The following is a 14,471-nucleotide window of genomic DNA, read 5'->3' on the forward strand; positions in this document are numbered from 1 at the left end:
AACTTACCTTGAAAACTTCCAGCTGCCTTTAGAACGTTTAAGTAAATGTTTCTTCATATAGAAATTCTGGAGTAACTTCAAATACCATGAAACTTCAGTGTGTTTTTAAAGAGTTGCCTTGTGTTTATATGAATGTGTTTGTGTATGCTGTGTATATATATATATATATATATATATATATATATATATATATATATATATATATATATATATATATATATATATATATATACAGTAGGCCGGAAAGTTAATATTTCCATAACTATGCCAAGAAAATGTTATGGTGGATGGCCAGGGCCCGGCCGGTACACCTCCACACTGAAAAGACCAGGGGGAGGAAACGTGGCCAGAGCTTTACCTCCCCCAAAGAGTGCTAGGTGGCAGCCCCTCAGGGTTCCAGGGGTTGCCTCAGACTCCCACAGGGCTCCATGGGTATTTGACTTGGATACAGCCCTGTGGAGATCCGTGGGCACCACCAGGGGGTGCTGCAGCTGCTTCTGAGCCCTGGAGAGCAGCTCTTTCGCCATACCTGGAAGTGCTGCTGAAAGTAGGTCAACAAGCACCTGGAGCACTTCCGGGTGCCTTATAAAGGGGGCCAGCAGACACTACTTGGGGAGCTAGAGAGCTACCCAGTGCACCACCGTGCTGCCCATGAACAAGTCAAACCTGGTATTTTCATTCAAATGAACAATACGGTAACACAGAGGGCAATTTTCCAATGTAGACTACATGTTTTTCATGACATTTATTTCACAGTTGGTACAACTTTTTGTATACCATTATGTGTGCTCCGCTGCCTTCAGCTCATGATTACTGGCAGAAAGATATGCTTATAACAGATGTTTCAGGTCTGCAAATAAATAATAATCTGATAAAGCAGCATAAGGACGTTATAGTGAATGATGTAGTATATCAAAGCAACGCAGCTGAAGTGTTGCTAGAGTCAAAGAGCAAGGTTCTGATATACTTTGCCATGCAATAGTAAAACCTCTTGTGGCAGCTTTCCTTGGATGTTTTATTCTGAATAATTTTTTGGATCAGTGGCAAACATTGAAAACATTCCTTTGACAAGTCATAATTCTCCATCTATCCATTATCAAACCTGTTTAATCAATTCGCAAGGACTGATTTTATTCTATAAAAATAAATGTTACACTTTACTGTAGATATCTAAAGTACAATCTAAACTAAATTCTACATATCTTCCATATATTTCAGACTCCTAATCGATTTGAAGATAGCTATAATTCTATTTTGACTAATCAAAATAAGAGTCTTTTTCTTTCCAATGGATATCTCTGAAACTTTCAATTAATGATATCTGTAAGTACATTTTGACTAGTCAGATTTCAGGGCGGAAATCTGTAATCACATTTTGACTAGGTAAAATATAATTGGAGATATCATCAGTTACTTTCTGACTAATTGAATTGGTACTGTAGATTGTGGATCTTTAATTTAAACACATTAAGATATCTTGAAATCTGATTGTGACTCTCCTATTTGAATTTTGAGTAGTCAAAATGTAATTTCTGATATCTCAAAGTGAAACTTCTGAAGAAAGCAATTGGAAAGCTCCCTCCCTATTACAGTCAAAATCAAATTCTTAGATTAGTCAAACTGTAATAGTAGAAATTTAAAATATGAATTATCATTAGACAGTAAATGATAGCAGGGCTTGGATCAAGGGTATTTAATAGTGGAACTTAATTTGCTTGCTGTGTAGATATTTTTGACGTACCTTTGTGTATGTAATCATCATCTGGTGATCTTAAGGACATGTTTAAGTTTTCTTCATGCCTCACTTCTCTCCAGCCACTGTTGCTTTAGGTTTGAGCTCCCTTTTCTTAAACCAGTTAAGCACATTATTCTTGTTTTCTCTTTTAATATGATTGCTTCTGTTCTGCCTATGACATCTTATTTTAATAGAATGAGGAAAATGATCTGCTCAGTTTGTGATGCCTTTTTGATGGGCATTATGTGTTTTAGTTTTCAGATTGTAGCAATGCATTAATGTATGGCTTTTCCTTCAGCATCCATGTGATGAATCAGGGGGTCTGTGGTATACAATAGTGAGGTTCAAACTTTGTGAGTGTGGGTATGCGCAATAGTGGCGAGCAACCGTTGAGCGCTTAAAGGGTGAATGGATTGATTGGACATTAACGTACAGAAGACGGATCAGCTCAGCCATCTCTCAATGGTGCTCCATGGATCTTTTAGTGCTGTACTCAAAAAGCGCATAAAAAGCTTGAGTAAAACAGAAAGTGGATGAAGTAAAATCGAGGAGGATAAAGAGTAAAAGTGAGAAGAATCGGGCAGTACAATCGAGAGGCGGGAAGACGGTTGGGGATTCCTCTTGGTAGAGCAAGGAGAATGGTACTCCAGAAGTGATAATGGGCTTGAGTGACTCTCAGATGCCGACGGTGGTGTCAAGAAATGATAGCAAGGCTCAGAAGGTACCATTTGGACAGGAGCCAGAAGGATACAAAAAAGAGAGAGGCACAGGGAATCAGAGAGAGAGTTAGTGACAAGGAGCCAGTTATGACTTTGAATGTTACCCTTGATTTTAAGTTTTTATTGGATTTATTTACAGGGTTTTATCTTCAGACGTTGCACTTTTTTATGGATGATTATTTATTGAAAGCATTGGACTTTCACACTTATTGGACATAGTTCAATGTGTAAATAAACTCACTTTGCACTTTTTGCACCTTTACTCTAGTCCATTGTGGTTATGACTATTGATGTCAATAGCAATCAGGGCGTCTGAAGACCAAAAGATTAAAAAAAAAAAAACAGGTTAGGTTAATAGGCAGCTTCTAATTGAGCCCAGTTTGTGTGAAAGGGTGCATGTGTGACGCTACCCTGAAATGGACTGGTGCCATGTCTAGGACTGGTCATTTACTAATGCCCAGTATTTCAAGGGTAGGCACTAGTTAGTGCTGAACTGAATTCATGGGATAAAAGTGGATGGATGGATGAATGTACTTCATCTGTACAGATGCTCATGACCACATTGCTGCTCAGAGGGAGAATTTAGAGCTTTGACATTATGCCAGCTCCTTGGCCTCATCATCATTGAGCTACTATAAGTATGCAAGCCAACTGCATGTGTTCAACGTCTGGAATCAAACTGCATTACCTTATAGTTTGAGAGATGTTTGAAACTCTGGTAATAATACAGTACTCATTTACAGATCTAAAATGGCTGGAGGAAAACTTGCTCTTTTAGGGTTTTAATAATGATCACTTTCATAATTGCAGGAGGTTCCTCAGGGAGTACAGTTAGAAATTTAAACTAGGTTTGATCTCTTTGTCAAGAAATAATACTTTCTCTATGCAGTTAGTTTTACCTTATTTTCACACAGATACGCCTTTGTCCTTTTTTCTGATATGCTTTCCTGCATTGCCTAACTGGTAACCTAAGGAAAAGGTTGAATGCCAAAGTGCAGAGAGCAGTGAGGACAGAATTCCCACAGTACCAGCAATCCTATCTGAAACTTCAGATTTTTGCTGCTTTGAACGGATCACCTTACACATTTAGGCTGCACAGTTAAATGCTTGCTTAAACCCAAGAGTGTACTTTGCAAGTCAACTTGTAGCAAATTTTTATTTTATTAATAATAATGATATTAATAATTATTAATTTTCTTCTTCTTCTTCTTCTTCTTCTTCTTCTTCTTCTTCTACAGCAATAGGTTAACCAGGCCTTTATATCTCATACTTTTATGTAATGCTTTTAGCAGTTTCAGTGCTAAACTTAATCCCATGATACAGTGCTATTCGGTGGTCCCTGATAATCAGGAGTAACCTATACAAAGTAGGTTTTTAAAATGGAGTGTAGCGAGTTCAGGGACATTAAAACTGGAGGATTTATTGGTTGGGCATCCATCTGTATCTAGTGGATAACAATGACACTGTAGGGATAAAGGCAGAAGAAAGGGCTTTTAGTGTATCTGGAAAAGGTATAGACATGATGTCTTATAACATAATATTTTCCAACCCCTCTAATCTAGTTCTGGGTCAGGGAGGATCTAGCCTATCTCAGCAGCGCTAGGCACAAGGCAAGAAACAACCATGGGTTAGACACCAGGCCATCGCAGGACAAAGCATTAACAAATAATCTTTATTTTATATACTCCCCACTACATGGAAGATAATCAATCACCCCAAAAAATTGCATTTTATAACATTACCCAGAGTATTCACAAAATGCAGTATCAAATACTAAAACTGTGTCATTTAAGACAATTCCTTAGTCAATGTCAGCTAATCCATTTTTCGTTCAAATGAAAACCAGAATACCAAGAGAAAAACCCCAACTAACTTGAGGAAAACTTGCAGATTCCACACCAACAGTAACTGAGCACAGGATTCTAACCCAGGATGGTGGACATGTGAGGTTACAATCATCACTACCCACCCTGACTAACAAAACTTGAAAATACTAATACTGTAGTATAGTTAAAAAAAAAACCCATGTAGTATATGTTGAAAGCTTGGTGAAATTTGGAAGGGATCTGACATCAAGAATAAAGAAAACTGAATTGTGGAAACAAAGAAATCAAAAGGAGAAATTCTCAAGTTGATTTATGAGTGCAGTACTGGTCATAAAATTGTCTTTCCCATTCTTTTTCCTTCCCCGAGTAGCACACCAAATAATTTTTAGAAAATACACAATTAGGATGAGGGGACGAAAACTACTGCCACTGAACAGCCATCTTCCTTAACTGTTTTGTACTTAACACAACTGAAAAATTTGTTACGAAAGATGGAAATGTGGGCACTGCTTTGTGCGAGCTCAAAATGAATCCCAGGATTTCACTGTGTGTCCAGTCTCAAACTCCCAGAGGGTTTCCACTTAACCAAACAGGTCATGTGTTCATTCAGCTGCAACTAATTGTTCAGAATAAATTTGTGCAGCCTGGTGCTCGCTAAATGGTTTTCACTTGCTAATAACACATTATCTGATGATGAACAGATCCATTTGGTATTGCTGTAAAAATGTATGACATCTTTTCCTAAGATAAATAGCTGTGTAGAATCTCTGCTGGGGTTCATATGCTTAAAAATTATTACTTTCAATAGCTTGCTGATTTTACATATCTAGCTGCTTGATCTACCCTTGGAGAGACATATTAATTAATTCCTTTTTCTGTATGTTTTTATTTACTTTGGATATTTTACTTTCTTGATATAACTAGATTTTCCATATATAACAATAATGAAATGAAAGTCAGTATGATGATGCTGTAAGATATTTTTAAAGTGTGGAGCTGCTGAGATTCCTTTGACCCTTTATTAGACCGAATAGGTAAAGAAAATGGACAGATTAATCGATTTGATCTGTTGTCAGCATAATTGCCTTATTATTTAAGCATTATTTTTCATTCTCTGGAAATGATAAATCAGCTCCTGAAAGCAAACTTATTTCCCATTTCTTCATCTCATAGCTAAAGATCACCATAAGGCAGCAGCTGTCTAAATGTAATTGTGTACTTGGAGCCCTAAGTTGAGAAAATGGAACAATCATATCAGACTGTTATAGAGGTGGACTTCATGGAGTAGGCTTCTAATTTAATAATTAGTTAATCTATACTCTAAATTGTTTTACAGATTGGAGGTAATTAAATGTATTTGTCATCTGAACATGCACAGAATTTGCATGCTATCCTAAGTGATTGTATGCCAGCCTTTCTGTTTATACATAATACATGATTTTCTTTTTATCTTAAAAGTTTTGTACTAATTATATAGCACATAATTGAATATAGGTTCTGCAATAAAGTGGAGCCCCTTCCAGGGATAGCTCCTGAATTGCACCACATTCAGCACAGATAGGCTCTCTGGGCTGGATTGGAATGGTTTTGAGAGTGTTAAGTTATGTAATAATGTTATGATTTAGTTTACATGTACCCAATTAGAAGCTCATAAACAGATTTACTTTAATTTATTAAACAGTTTTCCATATTAGGTCAGTTTTTTTTTGTTGCGCAATTTGGTTACTACGTCCGTAATTTGGTTACTACATCCGTATATATATATATATATATATATATATATATATATATATATATATATATATCAATCATATATTGTATACTAGCTGTGTAAGCCCATGCTGTAAAAAGTCCGGGGTCCTAGAAACTGTACAAATCGTCAGAAAAAAAATTGAAATGTAGAGATGTCCGGTAATTGAAAAAAAAATGCTCTGGGCGTCTCTCTCCTCTCTCCTCTCTCCGTTTTGCCGACGAGCTTGCGTTGATTGTGTAATAACCGCTAAGCGACTTTGTCTCTCTTCAGTGGTTTCATTTTGCCAACGTGCTCCCATCGCTTGTGTATTAGCAGTGGGAGGAAAAATAAAAAGGATATCGTTTTGCTGATGTGCTCACCACGCTTCTGTATTACCGGCTAAGCAAGTGACTTTCTTTGGAGGTTTCATTTTGCCGACGTGCTGGTCTTACTTGCGTATCCTCAGAGGTGGACTTCCGGGCTGGCCAGACACACACAATTCCACATGTAGATGTTTATATACAAGATATATATATATATAAATACATATACATATACATATAATTAAGTAAAATTGAACCATAATTACAGAATCACACCAAATTGAAAGAGCACACTAGGCAAACAAATGATCCTCTCATCTTACCAATACTCATTAGGTCTGTCTGACCTGAGTATATAACTGAAGTCCTCTTCTTTCCTTCTAGCCTTCTTCTTCTTCCTCTTTCTACTCCCAACCAGACAGGTCTCTGCTTCTCCTCCTCTCTCAGCTGTACGTTTCTCCAACTGAGAAGATGGAGGCCCTTATATAAGTAACTCTTCTGGTACTACTTCACTCTGCCAAAGAGCAGTTCTGGGTCACCTCTATTTTTTCATGGTCTTCCAAAAATACTACAGTTTCTACAAGAACATGAACCGTTGCAATAGGATAATGCTGCTGTCCACTAGCAAGTGTGTGGGCAGGTGGGGTGACTTGTCCAGTGACACGACATTGCGACTACAGAATCAAAACTTTTTGTGATGCAAGACAACAAGACAAAGAGAGAGAACAGGTGATGCAAGGAAAGTCCCAGAGTGGCCTGGGAAACACTAAGTAGTGCTGGGTCATTGTGAACACACAAGAGGCAAGATGAAATTAATGTATCTGTAGTTTATAAAAAGCTGCCCCTAGCGAGCATGTTCACAGATTAGGTTAGCAAGGCACTAGAAAATTAATGAGCACTGGCATCCCATTTATCCAAACAAGAAGCTATGACTGGAAGAGTTCACATAAGGACAGAGGTATCCTAATATTTATGAATGACTGATGTTTACATTTACATTTATTTACTTAGCAGACACTTTTATCCCAAGTGACTTACAAAAGAGGGAAAAAATCAAGTAACATTAGTCTAGGGCCTGTTTGTTCAGCAAGTGTAATAGGACATTATTATGCAGCATTCAGAAGCTCCAGGAATTTTTAGTTACCTGTTTCTGCTTTGTTCTTTTCATGTGTATTTATTGTCAGATGTTTGGGAGAAATGCATGGTCACTATGGATTTGCTACTTAAATTGCACAAAAAACAATAAGATTAGTTCTGTTTTTCATAAAAATGCAAACTAAAGGAAACACCAAGCACAAATACAACACGGACATCAAATGATGTTTCTGGCTGAACTAATTTTTTATGTATTGAAAGAATATGAGATGTTAGGTCACAACTTGATCAAATTAGGTATCAATTTAGGTGGTCAAATTGTTCCACTGGATGCCACCGTTTAGAAGGACATTCATGTGAAATTTTCAGCTAGGGGTCAGTATTCCACGTCTCTTAGATTTTATGACATTTTATGTACAAAACTAAAATTCTGATCAAGGCAGATTTGTGCATTTTCATGATAGGAATTGACAATGCTATACATAAAATATTAAGTTTCATTGTGCACACAAAAGGTATTATGTACACTGTGTCCCATTGGTATAGCCAGGAAACCATATTTCTGGCTTTGATCAATCAGTTGGAACTGTCATAAAACATACAAACATGAAACTCGTTTCTCTGAGGACAGCATTGGTATGTTTACCCAGACATAAGTGATACATGTCCATTCATCCACATTCCACCATACTAATCCGGTTTAGAGTTTCAGAGGCCATCCTAGTGCCTATTCCAGCAGCAAGGTAGGAACTGGCCCTGGACAAAGCATAAGTACTTCATGTGGTCATGATGCTCCATGCCCACAACTCATGGGCACCCGCTGTTTTGGAGCATTTTGTAGTACATGAACTGAGGATGGACTAAGGCAAATGAAGAGAGAACATGTTTAATATGCAAAAGTGCAGATTTATTAAACAGTAAAAACCAACAAGTAGTGTTATAGTGTGGTACAGTTAAAAAGTCTACATTAAATAATAGTCCATAAAATAGTGGGGTGAGGAACATAAAAACATCAAAACAAAGCCCAATCAATAGATAACATAAGGAGTTAAAATTAGACTCCAAAATTCAGCCTTCTCCCAGGTTCATTCTCTAGTGTCGCTCACTTTCTCCATCTCTCCTTCTGTCCTCCTAACTCTCAATCAACAGACAAGAGGTGTCAGTGAACTCGGTCCCCTTTGGCTCAATCTCTCTCTCTCTGTTTCTCTCTCAGCTACCTCCATCAGTACTCTGAATTAAATAGAACATGGCTCCCTCTCTCGGCAACTGTCGTTTGTCACTTCAGGAATTTCTCTAAAGCCTTGATTAACCCTGCTCCCCCTAGCACAACAGATTTGATCTGAAATCCACTGGAATGACTTGCACTACCACAGGATTTCTCAGGTTCAAATTCCTCTCCTACACTGAATTAACCTGCCAACTATCATCTTTCTCATTCTTAACCATTTTTCATTTTCTTCTTCTTTCTTTGTTTTTTTCTCAGACCTTGCATACCTTTGTAAATGTAGGAACTTTCCTAAATGATCCATGGAGCAAATAATGAGGGGTGGCTGTGCCAATCTCTCTCACGCACATGGATAATTAATCATCCTATTCCCCCATTAAGCACTCCTTGGCTGCCCGTCCTTCCTAAACACATCTACAATATATTCACATGTCTGAATCTCACTATTATATAAACAATGCCCTGCACCTCACCATTCTCCCATGGACCTATGAGATGACATGCCACAAGGATGCAAACCAACTTACAAACACATTTGCACAAATGTTTACCCAGTTTTAGATAGATAGATAGATAGATAGATAGATAGATAGATAGATAGATAGATAGATAGATAGATAGATAGATAGATACTTTATTAATCCCAAGGGGAAACTGGTTTACTAATCAACCTAAACTGCATAACTTGGATACATAGAATCAGGATGGAGAAACCAATTAAAACCTGCATGGACATAGAAAGAATGTGCAAACTCACAGACCAGGAGCTGTGGGGCAGCAGTGGTAACCGCTGGTGTCCCTTTGCCACTCTTGCTTAAGAGATAGTATGTTCACAACAGATGAGCTGGTCTCAGACTCGCTGCTGGAGAGGCTCATCTCCAGTTTCTCATCTCAGAGTCCATTCATCCATTTTGTAACTTACTTGTCCAATTCAGGATCACATAGCTGCTTCTCCACAGATTTAATAATATGTATCCATCGATTCATTTGTTCATCTTCTGAGCTATTAAATAGACCAGTTAATTCAGTGTCTTTCCTGGCAAAATAAGGGTCAACAGGAACCAACCCTAGACAAGACATTAGTCTGCTACATAGCATAATTGTACCCACGTCTGCACTCAATCATCTCTAGCCAGTTTAGAGACACTGCTGTATTTTTGGAATATGGGAGGAAACTTTAGTACTCAAGAAAAGCCTACCTATAAATGGAGAAGTACTGAAAATTCCACATCATTTGTAAACAGAAATTCAACCCAGATCCCTGGAGCTGTGAGGGAGTATGGGTGAACCACTGTGACACTTTTCTGCCCATAACAGAACAAAATAATGAAATGGTTGAAGCTACCACTTTGGAGAACAATGTACAAATTGTACACAATGCAATGGCAAAAACTGTTCAGCTTTAATGAAAGTAGATGTCTTATACAATCAAAATGGATGACTAGGGCGTTAGGGACTACACATGGATGGATTTTCTGTGCATGTATTACACTTGTTTTTGTCATTATTTTCTTGTGTGGTTGTATTAATCATATATCATGTGGGTACTAGGGGACATACCAGAGCCCCAAACTCCAGACAAAGCCTTCAACACAGTTCCTTGTTCAAATAAAAGATTTGACACAGTACCTTGACAGGCTTCTTTTAAACAACAACAGCAACAACAATATTTATTTACATTATATAGTACATTTTCATGCAAAAGCTCAAAGTGCTTTACAGGATGAAGAAATAGAAAAAAGACAATATAAATATTAAAATTAGGCAATTCTAATTAACATAGAATAAAAGTAAGGTCCAATGGCCAAGGAGGACAGAAAAAAAAAAAACTCCAGATGGCTGGAGAACAAAAAAAAAATCTGCAGGGGTTCCTAGGCCACGAGACCGCCCAGCCCTCTCTAGGTATTCTACCTAACATAAATGTGTTCAGGCTTCACATGGAAGATGGTCATGTGGACTTCTGGCCTTTAATCCATTAATGTAGTACAGTAGTAGAGCACAATCTTGTCCTTCCTTTTTCTCTCCTTCCGCCTTTCCTCTGCAAGCCTTGTCCTCTTCCTTCCAACTTAAACTCTCCAAATGAGGCAGATGGGCTCCTTTTATATCAAACCCAGTAGTACATCCAATGCCACAATACTGCACCCCAGAAGCACTTCCGCATCAGACAGAGCAGCTATAAAACAGCATGGATGCCCTCGATACTGCCGTGCCCTGGGCACCCAACAGGGCTGTCCTTTTGGACTACAGCTCCCATGAACCTCTGTAGGAGTCCAAATTGAGGGCATGCCAGCAGAGCACTGCCACCTACTTCAGAAGGTGTCTCTTTGCCCGCATGGAACATTCCATTTTATTTCCACTACACTGGCCTTCTGCCAAGTAAGGGTACGGGGTTCTTCCCCAACAGGATGCCAGTCCACCACTGCCATCCGTCACAGCCATTAAACACATTAGAAGGGACTTTTACATTAAATGGGTTTACTGGTAAAGGGCAGAATAAGGCATCTTTTTTGTTTGTTGCATTTATTGTTCAATCCAATGCCGTGAGATTTTCTTGTGACACGTGTGAAGTAAAGGTTCAAGCTAAATGAAATTAAATGCTGGTATATTGAATTCTGTGAAGCAATAAAGAGAAATAACGCACATTTTTTCTTTTTGACTGACATTTTAAAAAATGTATTTGTATCAAACTGAAAACATTTCTTTAAAGTTTCTATGAGGAAAATGTAACATGTAACTATGATAACTATTTTCTTTTGATGTGAGACAGTTTTTAATTTTTTCTCTCTCTTTTTTATTCCTCAGCCGTGCAATCAAAACCAATCAGGACCTGCTTCCAGAGACACCATGGACACACATCTTTTACAATGACTTCTGGGGAACCTTGCTTACTCACAGCGGCAGCCACAAGTCCTATCGCCCACTCTGTACTCTCTCCTTCCGCCTTAACTACTATCTGGGGGGCATGGACCCCTGGGGCTACCATCTCATTAATGTTTTGCTTCATTGTGCCGTCACAGGCCTGTTCACCAAGCTGTCACGGTTGCTTCTCGGTGGAGGTACCTGGACCCTCATTGCAGGCCTCTTGTTTGCTTCTCATCCAATACACACTGAAGCTGTGGCGGGGATTGTGGGCAGAGCTGACATAGGGGCGGCTCTCTTCTTCCTGATGTCCCTGCTCTGTTACATGCATCACTGCCTACTAAGAAGTCACTCTTTCAGATGCTGGACATGGCTATTTGGAAGCTTTGTCTTTGCAGCTTGCAGCATGCTCTGGAAAGAGCAAGGAGTAACCGTACTGGCCGTCTCGGCAATTTATGACATCTTTGTGTTTCACAAGTTCAAATTGTACCAGGTCTTCACTCTGATATTTAAGGTAAGTAGTTAGCAATTTTGTTTGCTTTTATAGCTTGATGTGAATAAATATACCCATCTATTAAAACTGGAGATAATTTCTCCTCATGAGCACAAATAAACACTCAAGAAGAGTGCTGCCCTCTGGTGGCTCCAGCTTACATTGCACATTTGTTTTAACAGGTTTCAGTCCGACAGGGACACACTTTTGCTTAGCCCTGTATTCATATGTTGGACATCGTTGCCAGAGGCAGAGGTTCTTCACATTAACCCATAATGATGTATTTTAGGTGTCGTCCAGCAACTTTTACACCTTTGATATAGAGATTCCCATAACACTACTTTCAGGATCTTGCTGGTGTTATTTATTATTACTTTTTAAATGTTTTAATATCCCATATCCATACCCATACACATACAGGTAAATGTTGAATTAAGAGAAAGTGAACAAAACTCCTCAAGTTTACACATCAAATCATCACCAGATCGAAGGGGGCATTGACTGATGAGACTTGGCTACTCAAGGAGTTTCCCCAGCCTTTTTTACTCAGTGATTATGGAGCAGTCTTCTTCATTTGGTCCTGAGCTCATAGCAAGAAATGTGTACCCAGGTTTCTGCTGCTGCTGCTTCTGCTGCTCTGTACTCTTCATCATGTTGTTTGATTCTTCCTATTATGTGGTAAATTAATTACTTTTCTGAGCCATGATAGGGCTATATAATAAGTACTGTAACAGTCTTTCTATTAAATTTGTTTTCCTAAATACATTAAAGTACATTATAATTATGTCACATTTTTACTGTAAAATTTAACAAATTTTCACAGATAATACTTTTTGTCTAGCCAGAAAATTGTCCACTAGTGCCTTTTGGTATATTTATTTATTTTTTGTAGGTAAGCTTAATAACTCAAACATATTCAAGTAAGCAGTGTGCAGTCCATTCTGGGAAATGCGATGTGGTGAATTGCTTTGAACCTTCCGTTGTTAAAAGATAAAGACGTCTTTTTGCGTGGATCAGTCAGTCTGTGAGTGATGCCAAGAGAATTTAAACTTCACAATTCACTGGGACTCGCCTGTTCTTTTTAATGAGGTGTCAGTCAGCTTAGGATGTGGATGGCATCTGTCGGGTGGGGATTTCCTTATTCTTTTACACATTTGCACGATCTAATAGGAATTCAGTCTTGCAGGCTGACCTTTGTCACTCTCGACTGTCTTCGTAAATGAAGAGATGCAGAGTCGTACTGACAATGCTGATTTGATAAAGAGGGTCATCTGTGATATATGATTACAATGATTATTTCCAGTTTTTTTTTTAACAATTCTAATGAGCTTTAGGGGCCTTTTTTTCCCCTTTTGAAGATATTATTTTGTGACAGCATGCTGCACAAATGGATTATTAGTTTATGGTAATTTGTTTGTCAAAATATTCATATTTATTTATACATCTTTTATGATCTAGTTTTTCTACACAACCTGTTGCAGGGAACTGTTGCATTGCACTGCTGGGTGGCTTGTCATCAATATTTCTTCAATAAAGATGAAGATGAGATTTAATTTTTTTACATTCAAGCTTAGCTGCAGGGCTGAGATGTATTAGTTTAATATAGTTAATACTTACCACATCATAAATACATCCCACCTATAATCTGTAGCTGAATCATTCGGGAGAGATTCATATATGCACCTAAACAGAGCACAGAAATAATAAGACAATAGTAATATTCTTCTTCTTCTTTCAGCTGCTCCCGTTAGGGGTTGCCACAGCGGATCATCTTCTTCCATATCTTAATAAGACAATAGTAATATATACATTTAAAATAAGTCCTATTTAAAATGTTTTTTTTATTGCTTACAAAAATACGTAAAATACCAGAGGTTTATTTTTTTCTCAGTCCCTTACTCTGGGTCATTTCAATTTTCTTTATACAACAAAAACCACCTTGGGGATTAATCCTGGACCAGACGTTCACAGTGTGTTTTATGAGACATATCTGGTTCTGGTGATTCTTAAGACTACTTTGGTGATTTTTCTGAAATTCTTTCAATCTGTTTCTTGTAAGTTAATTTTGTTTTAGTACAGTATTTATTTATATTTTATTGTGTCTTCACCACTTTACTATGTATTTGTGTCTTTTGAAGTTATTGCTTGATTGTCAGCTGTTCTAAGGTGACCTGCAGGTAAGAATTTCATTGTACTGTGTACACATGACTCACTTGAGCATAGGTTAATAGGGCCATTAATGTCACATGTACAGGGTACATTGGAATTCTGTTCATTAGTGTCACGTGTACAGGGTACATTGAAATTCTTATTTGCATGTGATATCAGAGAGCTTACTCGTCATTAATAAACAGAATAAGGAAATTTTTATCATACTCATTAGTTAACCCTAACCCTAACCAATTTTGTTTTATTTCATGTTTGCCAAGTTTGTATTGTTGTTAATTATCAGAATCTCATTTGA

General features: G+C 37.8%; 1 protein-coding gene across 1 annotated transcript in view; it reads left to right on the top strand.

Moving 5' to 3' along the window:
• tmtc2a (transmembrane O-mannosyltransferase targeting cadherins 2a) overlaps window positions 1-14,471 on the top strand; it is a 515,972-nt gene that overhangs the window by 254,663 nt on the left and 246,838 nt on the right. Inside the window, exon 2 of the mRNA XM_039761768.1 lies at window positions 11,458-12,028. Coding sequence (XP_039617702.1) covers window positions 11,458-12,028 — 571 coding nt within the window. The remainder of the gene's footprint in view (window positions 1-11,457; window positions 12,029-14,471) is intronic.

Source organism: Polypterus senegalus, chromosome 8 (genome assembly GCF_016835505.1).
Source record: "Polypterus senegalus isolate Bchr_013 chromosome 8, ASM1683550v1, whole genome shotgun sequence".
Classification (NCBI taxonomy): Eukaryota; Metazoa; Chordata; class Cladistia; order Polypteriformes; family Polypteridae; genus Polypterus; species Polypterus senegalus.